The sequence below is a fragment of the Oryctolagus cuniculus genome, chromosome 4, assembly GCF_051225735.1.
Source record: "Oryctolagus cuniculus isolate XC-2025 breed Fujian yellow rabbit chromosome 4, ASM5122573v1, whole genome shotgun sequence".
Classification (NCBI taxonomy): Eukaryota; Metazoa; Chordata; class Mammalia; order Lagomorpha; family Leporidae; genus Oryctolagus; species Oryctolagus cuniculus.
This window is the reverse complement of record NC_142870.1, coordinates 124,684,826-124,702,147: the sequence shown is the minus strand read 5'-3', so window position 1 is coordinate 124,702,147 and position 17,322 is coordinate 124,684,826. Positions and strand designations below refer to the sequence as shown.

Below are 17,322 nucleotides of genomic sequence, written 5' to 3'. Positions count from 1 at the left end.
GCTCCAAGGCCAAGGATGGAATGGATGTGAAGAGTGAAGGAGAGGGCAAAACAAGGGTGAGGGCTACAGTTTTTGTTGAATCGCCTGAATGCATGCTGGTGCTGTTAACCAAGATGGAGAAGCTTAGCAGAAAAAATATTTCATAGTAGAGACAAATATTCAACCATCTCATGGCTTATCATGGACCTCTGTAGGCCTGGCTCCAAAGACCATTGTATAATCAAAAACAGTTTTTAATGGTCTTATTTTCCAACTCTCAGTTTTCATGATGGCTTGCAGATGCTTAAGCGGCAGAAGAATAAAAGATTGAGTAAAACATTGGCACATTGCCAAATGCTATTTTAGTAAATATTCCTCCACTTACTATTTCCCCACAGGTAATGTAGCACTTTTAATGAAGAGAGTTTTAATGTAAGAGCTAATCCAAGAAGCCACAGAATCTAGAGGCACTCTGACTTTAGGAAACACCCTTGTGAATCTTCAAATTCCTAACTATGATTTTCTTATTCTTATAGTAGTTTTTTTTTTAAATATTTATTTATTTATTTAAAAGACAGAATTACATAGAGGTAGAGACAGAGACAGAGACAGAGAGAAAGAGGTCCACCATTCACTGGTTCACTCCCCAAATGGCCGCAACAGCTGGAGGTGAGTCCATCCGAATCCTTGAGCCAGGAGATTCTTCCGGGTCTCCCACATGGATGCAGGGGCCCAAGGACTTGGGCCATCTTCCACGCTTTCCCAGATCACAGCAGAGAGCTGGATCAGAAGTGGAGCAGCTGGGACTCAAACTGGAGCCCATATGGGATGCCAACACTGCAAGTGGCGGCCTCACCCACTATGCCACAATGCCGGCCCCTATGGTAGTTTTTAATATCAGTTTATTTTACTTTTTTTTTTTTACTCTAGTTCTTTTATTTACTTAACAGCAAAAGAACCCGGTGACTTAATCCAACAAATTGCCAATTTTTTCAGTAAAACTAATTAAAATTGCCTTATTTACTTAATATTCAAAGCATATAACTTGGTAATAAGTCTTTAATCTATGAACTGAGTTATTTTATGGCTCTAGATTGTGATATAGAAACAGTTATGCAACAAATATATTGAGAACAGCAATAGCAACACTTAATCACACAAATTTGTTTTCCTCCTTGTTTGATTTTTTTATGTTGACAATCCTAGTGAACTGTTTAAAGTTCAGGTCAGCAAATCACTTAAAGAACTGTTCAAACTTTATCAGGTCTTCATTAACTACTTTTTTATAATTTTAAGATCCATATAAACAACAAATTTCACGTATTCCATACTTACAGATTTAGGAGCATAGTGATACTTCCCACCCTTCCTTCCTCCCATGCTCCCACCCTCCCTTCTCCTTCCTTTCTTATTCTTTTTTTAAATTTTTACAATGACATATTTTCAGTTTATAATCATAAGCCTAACTCTCCACTAAGTGAAGAACTCAACAAATAGTAAGAAAAAAAAAAAAACAGTTCCTCAGCAACAGAGACAAGGGCTGTAAACAATAATCAAATCTCAAAAGGTCAATTTTGCTAATATACATTACATTTACCGAAATGAAATGAAATCAGCATATGAAAGAGTTATCTGTACCTCCATGTTTATTGCAGCTCAATTCACAATAGTTAAGGAATCAACCCAGATGTCCATCAATAGATGATTGGATAAAGAAAATGTGGTGTATATATACACTGTGGAATATTACTCAGCTGTAAAAAAGAATGAAATCCTGTCTTTTGCAACAAAATGAATGCAATTGGAAACCATTTTACTTAGTGAAATAGGTCAGTCCAAATAAGATGATATCATGTTTTCCCTAATCATTGACTGATTTATAGACTTATACATTTACAGAGAAATTAGCTATCAAAAACTATTCTGAAGACTTCAGCAGCAAATCTCCTGCCCAAATCTTGGAAGCTTATGACCACCATACACCTTTTTAGGTTATTTCATAGATGGATTCTTTACCAAGACAAAGACTTATTTCTTACAATGACTTCTTAAACAAGAACTTGTTCCTAGGATGGAACATAAGACATGAATAAAAAGCAATTTACAGGAAAGAGAGAAGGGAAAGGAGGGAAATGTCACATATCCAAATATTAGATCATAGCTATTTACTTACAATGCCACAGAAAAAATAAAGAAAAAAGGAGGGGAGAAAATGACTTTTAACTAAAAGCCTAGTAATAAGCTGTAGGTTACAGCATGTAGAACCCTGTCACTAATATCCCTTAGAAGTTAATAGTAAACAGTAGTTACTTACAATGGAGTTAGTTTACTTCCTAATCCTTTCCCTCATCCAAATACACACCTCCACTGGTTAAATGCAAAGGTAAATTTGCTTTATCTCGATGGCAAAAATATGCAAGTGAAGTTACACAGGAAGATAAAGTTATTCTGATTTGTGATAAATATTAATTTGCCTCTCAACAGGGAAATATTAAGTTGTAATTTTTGGATTTCAAAGTCCAGGAGGGCTAAACCTTTAGATCAGCTGTCTTGCCGCTGGCCAGATGCTTTTGTGCAAGGAAGCCAATGCCTTTCTTGTTGGAAAAATAAACAGCTTCCCAGCAGTGCTTCTGGAGCATAGGCTTGACTAAGAGGGCAGGAGCATGGCCATGGACTTCTGCAACTGATTCACACATAGAAGTCCATGTTGGGTGAAGGCATCAAATTATTTTCCCTCTTTTGTGAATTGCCCAGGAAGTAGAAATGCAAGGCCGATTTTTCCATTTCAAAGTGAGACCAGTGTTTTCCCTAAGTGTACAAAAATTTCACCTGGAAATGTGAATGTAAAAAAGAAAATCTATTGGCTCAATAGGCTAATCCTCCGCCTTGCGGCGCCGGCACACCGGCGGGGCACCGGATTCTGTCCCGGTTGCCCCTCTTCCAGGCCAGCTCTTTGCTATGGCCCAGGAGTGCAGTGGAGGATGGCCCAAGTGCTTGGGCCCTGCACCCCATGGGAGACCAGGAGAAGTACCTGGCTCCTGCCATCAGATCAGCGCAGTGCGCCGGCCGCAGCGCACCAGCCGCGGCGGCCATTGGAGGGTGAACCAACGGCAAAGGAAGACCTTTCTCTCTGTCTCTCTCTCTCACTGTCCACTCTGCCTGTCAAAAAAAAAAAAAAAAAAAAGTTGATGGAAACATATACCAACTTTTAGAAAATTTTTAACTTACAATTCAGTAAGATTTGGGAAAGATTGTATTTAATAAGAAGAAAAAATCTGGATTGAAAACAATACTTTCAGATAAAAACTAAAATGACTGACCTCAGAATCAGCCCTTAAGGCATGCAGATCCAGCTGAAAAGTCCATGAGAGTATTTCAGGCATGGAAAGCCAAGATACTCTGGGGGAAAAAAAAAAAAGTGAATGAAAGATCTCCGCGAATGAGATCCCAGTGGAAAGAACAGGTCATCAAAGAAGGAAGTACCTTTCTCCGAAGGGAGGAGAGAACTTCCACTTTGACTATGACCTTGTCTAAATATGATCAGAGTCGGTGAACTCAAAAGGCTTCCATAGCCTTGGCAGCTCATGACAAGAGCCTAGGGTGATTACTGATGCCATAAACAAGAGTGTCAAATTGTTAAGTCAACAACAGGAGTCACTGTGCACTTACTCCTCATGTAGGATCTTTGTCCTTAATGTGCTGTACATTGAGATTTAATGCTATAACTAGTACTCAAACAGTATTTTTCACTTTATGTTTCTGTGTGGGAGCAAACTGTTGAAATCTTTACTTAATATATGCTAAACTGATCTTCTGTATATAAAGAGAATTGAAAATGAATCTTGATGTGAATGGAAGGGGAGAGGGAGTGGGAAAGGGGAGGGTTGCGGGTAGGAGGGAAGTTATGGGGGGGTGGGAAGCCATTGCACTCCATAAGCTGTACTTTGGAAACATATATTCATTAAATAAAAGTTAAAAAAAGAAAATCTATTGTTAAGGTTTTTTTTTTTTTTTTTTTGACAGGCAGAGTGGACAGTGAGAGAGAGAGACAGAGAGAAAGGTCTTCCTTTTGCCGTTGCTTCACCCTCCAATGGCCGCCGCGGCCGGCGCGCTGCAGCCGGTGCACCGCGCTGATCCGATGGCAGGAGCCAGGTACTTCTCCTGGTCTCCCATGGGGTGCAGGGCCCAAGTACTTGGGCCATCCTCCACTGCACTCCCTGGCCACAGCAGAGAGCTGGCCTGGAAGAGGGGCAACCGGGACAGAATCCGGCGCCCTGACCGGGACTAGAACCCGGTGTGCCGGCGCCGCAAGGTGGAGTATTAGCCTAGTGAGCCGGGGCGCCGGCCTATTGTTAAGGTTTTATAAACTATTTGGGAAGAATAAAGGTCGTACACTTATCAATAAATACTGAAATGCTTTAGTCACCATCATGAAATAAAGGTATTAAATTTTCAGAGAAACAGAAACTAGGGAAAAAGCTTTCTTTCCTTTTCTCCTTCCTTCCCTTCATGAATTTCCTTCCTTTAGCTAAAAGGCCTTGTGGGTTATTACACCTTGGAGAGTCATCTCTTCGAAAGGCTACCCCATACTTTGCACAAGTATGGCATCTCAAGGTTCAACTCTTTCATCCATTCAAAAAATAATAACTCTGCCCTAAAATCTGCCAGGCATTGTCTTAGGGGGAATTTTGGGCATAGACAGGAATGAACAAAGGAGCTTATGTGGGTGACAAAGAGTGAAAAAAAATCACCATATTCAAGATCACAATAGTCATAAAACAAGCCTCCAAAACTGAGAGCATGAAACTTTTCTTTATGCAGTATTCAGCCTCAGATATTTTCTGATTATAACACAAAGAAGGAAGGGAACAAGCCATGCAGAGATTGGGGCAGGGGAGGAGGGACAGGACAGAGCCTAGGACAGGAGTGTGCCTGACAAATTGAAGAACCAGAAAGGAGGCAGGTGAGGTTGGAGGGAGAGGGTAGGTAGAAAGAAACTGTTGCGGGGAGGACGAATTGTGTAGGGCCTTGAGGGCCGGTCTGAAGATTCTTGCTTCTTTTATAGTCAGGTGGGAAGGTATGAGTTGAGAATGCTTTTTTTATGTTGAGCTAAGAATCAGACAAGGACTGGACTGGCAAGGGCAAAAGCAAAGAGAGATCCTGCTGCAATCTAGGTGAAGGCACAGTGCGCAGGAGGAGTGTCAGACTCCGGATCTCTCTTGAAGAAAGAGCTGGGAGGACTTGTTGACAGATGGGATATGAAGCACGAGCGAGAGAGGGGTGTCACAGATGACTGCAGGACTTGCAGCTGAGATGGTGGGAGAGCAGCATTGCTTTTTCCTGAGAAAGGAAGACTGGGCAGGGGCTGGGGGTGGGAGTAGAGTTGGGAGGAAGAGCACATCTGTTTGGAATTATGAAACTGGGAATGACCATTAGACTTCCAAGCACGTATGTCAAGCATGTGCTTCTGAAGTTTAGGGGAGAGACTGGAAACTAGGGAAGTGTCAGCTCATAGATAATATCACCTCAATGGATGATATCCATCCATAGAGGAAGGATAGAAAACTGAGAATGAGTGGGGACAAAGAGAAGAGCCCCAAGGTCACAGCCAGGGATTGTAGAGAGTAGAAACCAGTAAAGGAAAATGAGGCAGAATGGCCAGTGAGATAGGAATCAAACAAGGGCAGGGAGAGATGGACCAGAAGGCAGACGCGGAACACACTTGAAGGAGGATAGTTGTAGGGAGCAGCTCGGACTAGACTAAGTTACTGGAATTAAGACTTATTCTATGCATCTGCTCTCCTCTGTGGGGAGCAGCTCGGACTAGACTAAGTTACTGGAATTAAGACTTATTCTATGCATCTGCTCTCCCACAATATGGCGCTGGGAGAGAAGTAAACAGCTTCCGCACAGCTGCCTCCAGTTCAACCAATAAACTGTAGGACCTGCTCCTGATTGGAGAGCAGCGTACTCGGCGTGTGGGCAGCCGAGTTGGGATTGGCGGAGGAGGACTATAAAGGAGGAGAGAGACGGCATGCACCGGGAACATCTATGGGGAACATCTAAGGGAACCCGTGCAGCCCCCGAGAGAATCGGCCGGCGGTGTGCCGCTCCCCTGCGGAAGTGGGGAATGTGGCCAGGGGGAACCGCCCTTCCACGGAGGTGGAAGGGATAGTAGCCAACCCGGGAAAAACCAGCAGCAAACCCGGGGAGGGCCGAGCAGACGAAAGAACAGCGCAGGGTCCTGTGTCGTTCCCCCATGAAGACGGAGAGCGACAGATAGTGTATCAACTCTGGCTAATGTGTATGTGTGCCTACCTGTGCTGATGGGGCAGATCCTGTAGAGAAGGGGGAATTGACAGCATAGGGAGGAAAACGAAGAACTTCAAGAGAAATTTCCGTAAATATCCAAGAGATCCAGAATGTAAGTGGAGGGGTCAACCCTAACTAGGAGCAGAGCAGTTCATGGATAGTAGGGGATAGGGAGGGGAAAGGGGAACCTGTTTCCAAGCAGGATGAGAAGGAGCTCCCATGCCTTCCATTTCTCAGAGAAATAGGAAGCAAGGTCTATGCCAAGAGGGGGGATGGGCTGGGTTCTGAAGGTCTGAAGAGAGTAGACAAGGTGTAAAGAGTGGGAGAATGAAAGGCTAGGGCAACAGAGTAGGACTTCTGGGCACTGCTAAGCACCCATGAGATCCATGTCATGAATTCAAAGTGAGAAGGATCAGTATGGTCGTGTGATCTGCTGCTGTTGCATTTAGCTACATGGATCCAAGTACAGAGAAGATTGAGCAACATTAAATAGACTTATTACTTCTCTCATAAAGCAATATCATGAAATCCACACTTGCATGAGAAGTCAAATATACTAGAGTTTCCTAACATCCATGGAGAAATGTAAACTTTACTATCTTTGACCTTGTCTCTTTCTTTTTATGTATGTCAGCACCACTAAATATTGATTTTCTAGTTTTTTATTTCCTCTCGTGAATATTTACCATAAAAGCAGTGAGCAGGAACCTCACGCTTACATTGTCACGTGTCTGCCTGCTGGAAACCAGGCTTACTCAGCAGCAAAGTGATCCACCTGCCTTGAGTTAAAGATCCAGTCATGTCTCACAAAATCCCATTAACTGGTGGAAAGTTCAACTGCTAAATTCACAAACGCCAACAGTCTCTCTACCCTAGTTTACTCGTCATTCACCTTTTTTTAATCAACCTCTCCACTTGTTTGCCACTTGGCACACACATAGACTGAATACACAGTAGTTTTGCTCTTTTCACATCCAGTATCCACACTCATATTTTGTGTTCTACTTCTGCTGTTCTCTGCAAATCTTGCTCTTAATCTTCTGCCTATAGTCTTCTGTTGTCCTCCTAAGCAGTGCCTGAAAAGGTGCCCTAAACTTGGCCTCCTTTTTCAGCTATATTCTTTCCCTTCCAACTCAATCCACATTCATCTTCCTAGAGTGACAGTGCAATCCTGGAGGTCAGTGGCCCACAGAACAGGCCCCATGTGTTTGGCCTTTTGACAGGCCCTTCTGGAGCCCATGAAAAAGAATCATCAAGGTAGATATCTACCATGGTATACATTAGACAAATGTTAATGTTAAATCTTTTACTTCTCTACTTTTGAATAAAAGGTTCCCATGCAGTGCAGTTTGTCATTAGCTTGTTGTCACAGGGCAAAGAAGATGGTGAAGGGGGTGTTGTGCATCAGTGTTTTGAGGGCAGCCCTTGGATTCTCAGTGAGATGATTGCATGGGTTGCTTGTTGAAAATAGAAATTCCTGGGTACATAGCAAGACTCAGAATCAGAATATCTTGGGATGCATCCAGAATGTTGCTTATTTAATTAGTGACCAAGAGGTTCATATGCATGTACTCTGAAGTTTTAGAACTACTGGTCTAGAGCAGTGGCTCTCAAATGCGGTAGTTCCTAAAGCACTTGCTAGGGTTTAAATGAAGATTCTAGGGCTTATTTTGTGGTGCAATGGGTTAAGCTGCTGGTTGTGACACCAGCATCCATTGGTGTCTTCAATATGCCAGTTCAATTCCTGTCTGCTGCTTCTGATCCAGCTTCCTGATGGTACAGCTGTGAAAGCAGCAAAAGATAGCCCAAATGCTTGGATTCCTGCAACCCATGTAGGAAACAGGAGACAAGTATGGAGTTCCTGGCTTCTGGTTTTGGGGAGTGAACAGCCCTAGCTTCCTTGATCATTTTTGGAGTGGACAAGTGGATGAAAGCATCTCTCTCTCTCTCGCTCTGTAAATTAATAAATAAATATTTTTAAAGAAATACAGGTTCTATGAACTCAGCCCAGACATACTGAATCATACTCTGAGGTGGGGCCTGAGATGCTATATCAAAAGAATATAATGGGCTCTTTCCCGTCTTGCAAGATGGCGGGTGAAAAAGCTCCCGCTGCAAAGCCGGATGCTACCAAGAAATCTCCAGCCAAGAAAGCCGATCATGCCCGCGGCAAGGCGAAGAAGAAGACCCTCACAGAGAAGAAGCCCAAGAAAGGGAAGCCCCACTGCAGCCGAAACCCCGTCCTGGTGAGAGGGATTGGCAGATACTCCTGCTCCGCCATGTACTCCAGGAAGGCCCTATACAAGAGAAAGTACGCGGCTCCCAAGTCCAGGATTGAAAGGAAGAAGAAGAGGAAGAAGGTGCTGGCTACCGTCACGAAACCAGTTGGTGGCGACAAGAATGGTGGCACCAGGGTGGTCAAGCTTCGCAAAATGCCGCGGTACTATCCCACCGAAGATGTCCCTCGGAAGCTGTTGAGCCACGGCAAAAAGCCCTTCAGTCAGCACGTGAGGAAGCTGCGGGCCAGCATCACCCCTGGGACCATCCTCATCATCCTCACGGGGCACCACAGGGGCAAGAGGGTAGTTTTCCTGAAGCAGATGAGCAGTGGTTTGCTGCTTGTGACTGGGCCTCTTTCCCTGAATCGGGTTCCCCTGCGTAGAACACATCAGAAATTTGTCATCGCCACCTCCACAAAAATTGACATCAGCGGTGTGAAAATCCCGAAGCATCTCACCGATGCTTATTTCAAGAAGAAGAAGCTGCAGAAGCCCAGACACCAGGAAGGCGAGATCTTCGACACCGAGAAGGAGAAATACGAGATAACAGAGCAGCGCAAGGTTGATCAGAAAGCTGTGGATTCGCAAATACTGCCGAAGATCAAGGCTGTGCCGCAGCTCCAGGGATACCTGCGGTCTGTCTTTGCTCTAACGAATGGAGTTTACCCTCACAAACTGGTGTTCTGATTTCGGAGGGGAAGCTCATTAAATAACGAACAACAACAACAACAAAGAATATAATGGGACTTCAAAAGGTTCATGGAAAATGGAATTAAATGATAAAAATAAGAAAATATAGACTTTATTTCTCAACATGAGCTCTATAAAGTGTTGAACACTTTTGTAAGTGATGATACCTGCTGTTGAGTACCTGCTGTTGAGTCTTCAGGGTGCTGGGAATTTAACCATGTCATTGTGGTCTTCTCTGCAGTATATACTGAAGAAAAATATGTACCATTCTTAGAGAAATTTTAAGACTAAGAATCACAAAAAAGTCAGAAGGAGTCACATCAGGACTGTAAGGTAGATGCCTAATGATTTCCCATTGAAATTCTTGCAAAAATGTCCTTGGTTGATAAGAGCAGTGAGTAGAACATCCTTGTGATGCAGGAGACTCTTGGGTGAAGCTTTCCTGGTCATTTTTCTGCCAACACTTTGGCTAAATTTCTCAATATGCCCTTATAATAAGCACGTGTTATTGTTCTTTAGACACCCAGAAAGTTAACAAGCAAAATTCCTTGAGCATTCCCAAAAGCTTATGCTTTCAATCAGTCAGCTTTTGCTTTCACTGGATCACTTCCACCTCTTAGTAGCCATTACTTTGATTGTACTTTGTCTTCAGGATCATACTGATATAGCCACATTTTGTTTCCTGTTTAATCCTTGGGAGAAATGTTTCAGAATTTTAATCTCACTTGTTTAAGTTTTCCACTTGAAAGCTCTGCTGCTGTCTGTGGCTGATCTGGACACAACAGTTTTGGCAGCAATGGAACAGAGTTTGCTCTACTTTAATTTTTCAGTCACGTTTGTGCAAGCTGAGCTAATTGAGATGACTAGGATGTTGACTGTTGTTCCTGTTCAATTAATGTACAAATAAGATTATTTTTTTCTTGCAAATCGATGTGGATGGTCTGCCACTGTGGGCTTAATCTTCAGCATCATTTTGTTCCTTCTTAAAACAAGTTATCCAGTTGTAAACTGGTGATTTCTTTGCTTTTAAAACATATTTATTTTATTTATTTGAAAGAATTACAGAAGGAGGTAGAGACACACAGAGAGAGAACTTCCATCAACTGGTTCACTCCCCAAATGGCAGAAATGACTGGAGCTGAACCGATCTGAAGCCAGGAGCTTCTTCTGGGTCTCCCATGTGGGTGCAGGACTTAGGCCACCCTTCACTGCTTTCCCAGGAGCATCAGTAGGGAGCTGGATTGGAAGTGGAGCAGCCAAGACTTGAACTGGTGCCCAAATGGGATGCCTGTGCTGCAGGTTGGGTTTTAACTCACTGTGCCACAGTGCTGGCCCTGATTTCTTTCTGTTTAAAATTTTATTTATTTGAAAGAAAGACTGTGAGATAGAGTGGTATCTTCTGGCTTACTCCTCAAATGGCTTCCATGAGTGGAGCTGGGCCAGCCTGAAGCCATGTGCCCAGAACTCCATCTGTGTCTCCCAAATGGGTAGCAGGGACCAGAATAATTTGGCCATCAGCTGCTGCTTTTCAAAGTGCTGAATCAGAAGCAGAGTAACTGAGACTAAAACCAGGCCTCTGAATTGGGGTGCTGGCATCAGAAGCAGTGGCTTATCCCACTGTACTACAATGTCAACCCCTAAACTGTTCATTTCTTTGGGGCACTGTTCCCATAAACTTTTCATAAAGCATTAGTGGTTTCAAGAAGGCATCGGAGTCTCCAGCTCTGGAGCGGTCACTCCAGCGCTGAGCGGCGCCCGCGAGGGCCTGTGAGGCCCTCGAAGTCGCTCCTCTGGTGTGGCCATGGCCGCCAGCCTATGGATGGGAGACCTGGAGCCCTACATGGATGAGAACTTCATCTCCAGAGCCTTCGCCACCATGGGGGAGACCGTGATGAGCGTCAAAATTATCCGCAACCGCCTCACTGGGATTCCAGCGGGCTACTGCTTTGTAGAGTTCGCAGATTTGGCTACAGCAGAGAAGTGTTTGCATAAAATTAATGGAAAACCCCTTCCAGGAGCCACGCCTTCACTTAGCTTACAGCTGTACCAGCTGGCACACCTGAGCTCATAGAACCATGGAGCTGGCAGTGCCCTTAGCGGTCATCCGTGCAACCCCTTCATTTTATACAGGAGAAAAAGCTGAGGCTTAGAAAGGGGGAGATGTTTTGGCCAAGGCAAAACGTTTGAAATTGAACTATGCCACTTATGGGAAACAACCAGATAACAGTCCTGAATACTCCCTTTTCGTGGGGGACTTGACTGCAGACGTGGATGAGGGCATGCTGTACGAATTCTTCGTCAAAGTCTACCCCTCTTGTCGAGGAGGCAAGGTGGTTTTAGACCAGACGGGCGTGTCTAAGGGTTACGGATTTGTGAAATTCACAGATGAACTTGAACAGAAGCGAGCCCTGACAGAGTGCCAGGGAGCAGTAGGACTGGGGTCTAAACCTATGCGGCTGAGCGTGGCCATCCCCAAAGCGAGCCGTGTAAAACCAGTGGAATATAGCCAGATGTACAGTTACAGCTACAACCAGTATTATCAGCAGTACCAGAACTACTATGCCCAGTGGGACTATGACCAGAACACGGGCAGCTACAGCTACAGTTACCCCCAGTATGGCTACACCCAGAGCACCATGCAGACATATGAAGAAGTCGGAGATGATGCACTGGAAGACCCCATGCCACAGCTGGATGTGACAGAGGCCAACAAGGAGTTCATGGAGCAGAGTGAGGAACTGTATGACGCACTAATGGACTGTCACTGGCAGCCTCTGGACACGGTGTCTTCAGAGATCCCCGCCATGATGTAGTCAGGACAAGGGATAAACCTGAATGGACTATGTTCTTTTTTAAAATATTGTGAACATTTTTTATCTTTTTGGAAATACGATTTCTAAGATTTTAACTACTTTCTTGAGAAAAAAAAAAGCATTAGTGGTTTCACCTTTCTTCCACCTAAACTTCACCGTCAATCTGACATTTGTTCTTGTTTCAATTTCAGCAGAGTTCATGTTGCTCTGATAGGGGCCAGTTTCAAGCTGCTGTCCTGGACTTGGTAGTGCCTCGGACTAGATCCTGCTCTGATTTATTGCAGCGAGTTAGGATGAGTGTATTTCTGTGCAAAACAATTTTGAGATCCATGTATAGATTTTTCAAAATATGCATTTTCCATAAGCTTTTTGAAGAATTTCAGTATAATAGCCATAACAATTCTAATGGAAATTCATCTCCTTTGAAAATGATTCCTTGCGCTGGAAAACTTTATCACTTAGTAAAAAAAAAAAAAAAAAAAAAAGCAGCAGCCTTGAGTCCTAGCTGCCATTCAGCTCCTGCAAAGTTGGATCATTGAGATGTTTCACTACACCAAGGGCCTGCCAACTTTTCTCAAAAGCTCAACTTTCCAAACCTGATTATGTCACCTGGGGAGATTTGCAGGGATGCAGATTTGGAATCTCCCCATGCGAACCACTGAATCGTGGTCTCTGGGAGCAGAGTCTAGGAATCCTTATGTTCAGAAGCATCTCACATGGCCAGGAGGATGAAGCAAGTTTGGGAGCTGCACGTCTCTGACCACGGGGAGATCACTCAGTATGCAGGAGCCATCATAGTTTTGACAGATGCTGCAGTAACTGCAATGTTGATGAAAGCTGTGGGTGACACCAGGCCTGATGCTTTGCATTGCCTCTAAGCTAAAAACTTCTGTGAGCCTTCAACCTTCCTCCTTGCTTACTCACCTCCCAGGCCCTTTCTGTTGGTCACGGTTGCTGCCACTGCCTGCCCACTGCTGTGACCGCTTCACCAGGGCTCTGTCATTATGGTGTCTGGTTACTAGCACGGACCTGCCTGAGACTGGAGTTGTTTATTTTCTTTTTTCTTTCTTTTTTTTTTTTTTTTTTTTGACAGGCAAAGTGGACAGTGAGAGAGAGCGAGACAGAGAGAAAGGTCTTCCTTTTCCATTGGTTCACCATCCAATGGGCCGCTGTGGCTGGCGCTGCACCAATCCAAAGCCAGGAGCCAGGTACTTCTCCTGGTCTCCCATGGGGTGCAGGGCCCAAGCACTTGGGCCATCCTCCACTGCACTCCCGGGCCACAGCAGAGAGCTGGCCTGGAAGAGGGGCAACCGGGACAGAATCCGGCGCCCCGACCGAGACTAGAACCCGGTGTGCCAGCACCGCAGGCGGAGGATTAGCCTATTGAGCTGTGGCGCTGGCCTGGAATTGTTTATTTTCCAGAATTATATTCTTGCTCTAAGATTGAAGGAACAAGCTATGTATGGCTTCTTAGCTGTTTTCAACGTATTAATAAATGCAGCAAAATCACTTGACCATTCCCTGATTGGAGCGAAGACTGAAGTAGGATCCAGAAAGAGGCTTAAAAGAACATTTAAAAGTTATTTATTGCAGAGAGAGACAGAGACAGAGAGGGAGAGAGAGAGAGAGAGAGAGAGATCCCCCATTGCTAGTTTATTCCCCTAATGCTTACAACAGCTGGGACTGGGCCAGGCTGACATTAGAGTCCGGAACTCAGTCCAGGTCTCCAACATGGGTGGCAGAGACCTGACCACCTGAGCCATCACCTGCTGCCTCCCTAGATGCACAGTAGCGGAAAGGTAGAGTCAGGAGCTACGGTGGGACTCAAACCCAGGCACTCTGATCTTGGGTGTCCCAACCGGTGTCTTAACCTCTAGGCCAAATGATCACACCTGAAAGAACATTTTTATGGCCTTTGCAGTGGTCTTGCTCTTGAGCAGAGATGATGACCTCAGGGCAGAAACTGGGCCTGGTGATTTGTAAGGACCATATGCAGATGACCATTTGTCCTCTCAGCATGTGGTGTGTGAACAGGAAGGCTAGAAGAGAGTACAAGGAGCCAGCGCTGTGTCGTAGCTGATAAAGCCACCGTCTCCAATGCCAGCATCCCATATGGGCGCCAGTTCTAGTCCCAGCTGCTCCTCTTCTGATCCAGCTCTCTGCTGTGGCCTGGGAAAGCAGTAGAAGATGGCCCAAGTCCTTGGGCCCCTGCACCCATGTAGAAGACCTGGAAGAAGCTCCTGGCTCCTGGCTGACTGTTGCAGCCAGTTGGGGAGTGAAACAGCAGATAGAAGACCTCTCTCTCTCTGCTTCTCTTCTCTCTCTGTGTAACTCTGACTTTAAAATAAATAAATAAATCTTTAAAAAGAGTACAAGTAGCTAGGAAACTATTGTCTTTACTCCTTCATTGGATTCATCACTTTCTTTGAAATACTTACACATAATTTATTTTCATAGATGATAGCTAGGCAAACTTCAGCCCATAGTGTCTAGAATTATAGCCAATTTGAATTTAAAATTTTTAAGTGAGTAAGGTTTACTCAATGGATTAAATTATTATTTTCCTTGAATTTATGTTTTACTGTTTTTATAAAAAATGCAGTATAAGCACTGTAGTATTATATAAAAATTCTTATGTAAGAACTATTAGAATTTAATAAAGTTATTGTAAGAAAATAAATGGAACTTTTCAGAGTGGTTGGTTTATTATTATGTAATTAATTAATGTTAATATGTAATAATTAGAAATTAGAAGACATGTAAAGGAAGAATAAAAGTTGCTCAGAAAATGACAATTGACATTTTGGGGAATAGTCTTCCAGACCCTTAATACACATACATACACATACACACACACGCACACGCATAGACACACACACGTGCACACACACAGACATACACACAATACATAATGCTTTGCAGCCTGTGAAAACAACGCTTGGGGGCTCAGGAAGTTTTTGTATCTTACTCTACTGCTTTTCTTTTCTTTTCCACCTCAGGGCCTTTGCACATGTGCTCTCTGCCTGGAATGCTTCACCTCCCCTTTCCCAGTGCTTATTTGCTTCTCATCAGCCCATGAGCCTAAGATTCAATGCCACATCCTCAGGGAGGCTTTTCCTGAGCACTCAGCCAAAGACTTCACACCACTCTCCAGCCAGGTCCCAGCCCGTTACCTTCTGAACCACCTTTTCATTTGCTGCCTGTCTGTCTTCCCCCTCCAGGCAGCACATCAGGGCCAGAGCTCTTCCATACTATTCCACAGTGGTCTCAGTTCCCAGAACAGCTGGAGCCAGGGGTAGAGCTGTGCTAGATATTTGTAGAACAAACAAGGAAGGAACTGACAGACTGACTGCTGAATGGAGGGGTGAGACATAGACTGCGGAGGTGGAACCCGAGGCATAGCCGAGTAGGTAGCTGAGGATCCGTGGTTGGGCAAACAGGCCAAAACAGAGCATTTGTTCAAAGTGGGATGTGAAAGCCACAGCCCAGCCGCTGGCTAAAAGCAAAGAGCAAACACTGAAAAAAAATGCCCTTAGTCTCCACCTGATGAGAGTTGGTAGAAGTTAGGTGATTCTGTTCATACCTTGGAGATTCTTAGGCTCAGAACATCTTCGCTTCTGTTCCAGCTTTGACTCTTCCATATCGTTGAGACTGAAAATGTGTAGCTACTCACCAGCTTCCAGGAGCTGACTCCAGAAAGACATGGGCCGTTTCTTAAATGGCATTGTTTGCTGTGCCACTGATGCAGCACACTGGAACATCTTTGTCTCTGATCTAAAGTTGTGCAAGATGAGCCATATGGTGAGATATGAAGTTGTGCAGGAATACTCAAGCTGTAGGCCAGCCAGCTGACAACAAGGTTATTACCGTGAAAATGTCTTCAGTATTACTGCGCGTTCATGTTGCATAAGTCCTAGACTTGAGGCAGGTGAGAATAATTGAAGGAACCCAAGGTCCCTTAAGTTTCATCGCATTTGGTAAAAACGAGCAGATCATTTTCCCTATTTTAGAGATAAGATTCTGAGATAGTGGTATTTTAATCAGAAATGTTGTTTGTGGAAACTGTAATAAACTTGGAGGATTTTTATCTTACATTCACATCTCTTTCTTGGTGGAAGGCACACACTCCACTGGATGTAGAATACACAAATGGATTTATATACAAATGCAGAGAGTCTTCAGAATACTCCTGGAAATGAGTACCATGAGAACATTATGTGTAAATTTTTGAATCAAAATGATCTTTTAATTCCATTTCCCATGAACATTTTTGCAGTGTACTATAAAACAAGTTTGGCTTGCTTATGTCCTGGTCATCAGTGGCTCCTTGGCAAACAGCTGGTAGAGCCAGTCCTTGGTGAAGCTGCGTAGTAGGCCAACCTAGTCCCATTTATGTTCCTTCTAAAGCTGCTTCCCTCTTGCCCTCCACCTGGGTGTTCTTCCCAACCTCTGACCCTCTGTGGTGGTGGCAATGCAACGCCCACGTGAGCCCTCCTCCCCATGCTGGGCCCCCAGCAGTGTCCTTCCAGGGCTGTTTGCACTCCTCGGAGGCCGCCCTCCCCAGGGCCTTCTGCACTTGCTCTCTGGTCACATCTCACTATGTATTTCTTCACAGGATGTATCCTAATTGTATTTTAAATTTTTGTTCATTTATCTTCAGTCCCCACCACAGGATGTAGGCTTCATAAAAATAAACTCTGTCTTGTTCAGCTTTTGGATCCTCTGTACCCAAAACCAGTGAGGACTTGAATCTCCTCTCCTGGAAGATGTTTGCTTAGAACGGGGATAAAAATGCCTTTGAAAGGATGAGGGTGAAGCAAATCTTCATGAGCCAAAGGCATTACCTGGTAACCTCAGGGAGAAAAGGGGCGAGAGAATGGGAGACACACATGCGCCAATGAGGTCATTTACAACCTAAGGGAGTAATAGCAGATGTATTTCATTGTCTAAAAATATTTCCTGCAACAGACGTGCTTTATGGCTCCATGGCTCTCCAAAGCATATTTTCCTTGCTTCGGATTTAACACAAGCAAGTGGGATTAAGGAGTTACAGTCCCACTGAGGAAAGGGAGTTTCGATCGTAAAACATTCTGACTTTTCTAGACAGTTCTGGCGTCCTAGGTCTTTCTCCTTTGTAACTCCCTCTCCTCCTCCCCCACTTTTTTCTTCCTTCATTGCTTTCTTCCTTCTTTTGCTTTTCTTTTTCTCATTGATTAAATTATTTTAAGGTCGTACACACTACTAGTAAT

At 44.2% G+C, this 17,322-nt stretch overlaps 2 protein-coding genes and 1 pseudogene across 4 annotated transcripts in view; all 3 read left to right on the top strand.

Moving 5' to 3' along the window:
• KCNAB1 (potassium voltage-gated channel subfamily A regulatory beta subunit 1) overlaps window positions 1-17,322 on the top strand; it is a 452,219-nt gene that overhangs the window by 117,789 nt on the left and 317,108 nt on the right.
• Window positions 8,320-13,057, top strand: LOC100339407 (large ribosomal subunit protein eL6 pseudogene; annotated as a pseudogene). Its single transcript, XR_016232617.1, has one exon. The product of XR_016232617.1 is annotated as a large ribosomal subunit protein eL6 pseudogene (transcript).
• LOC100338668 (tRNA selenocysteine 1-associated protein 1) lies at window positions 11,062-13,057 on the top strand. Its single transcript, XM_002716317.6, has 2 exons — window positions 11,062-11,285; window positions 11,434-13,057. Exons 1-2 carry the CDS (start codon window positions 11,062-11,064, stop codon window positions 12,071-12,073), a joined length of 864 nt encoding a protein of 287 aa, XP_002716363.4. The 3' UTR covers window positions 12,074-13,057.

Coding starts and splice junctions, on each gene's coding strand:
- LOC100338668 (XM_002716317.6), top strand. CDS start 11,062: ATGGCCGCCAGCCTATGGATGGGAGACCTGGAGCCCTACATGGATGAG. Junction 11,286..11,433: donor CCCCTTCCAGGAGCCACGCC/TTCACTTAGCTT, acceptor TGTTTTGGCCAA/GGCAAAACGTTTGAAATTGA.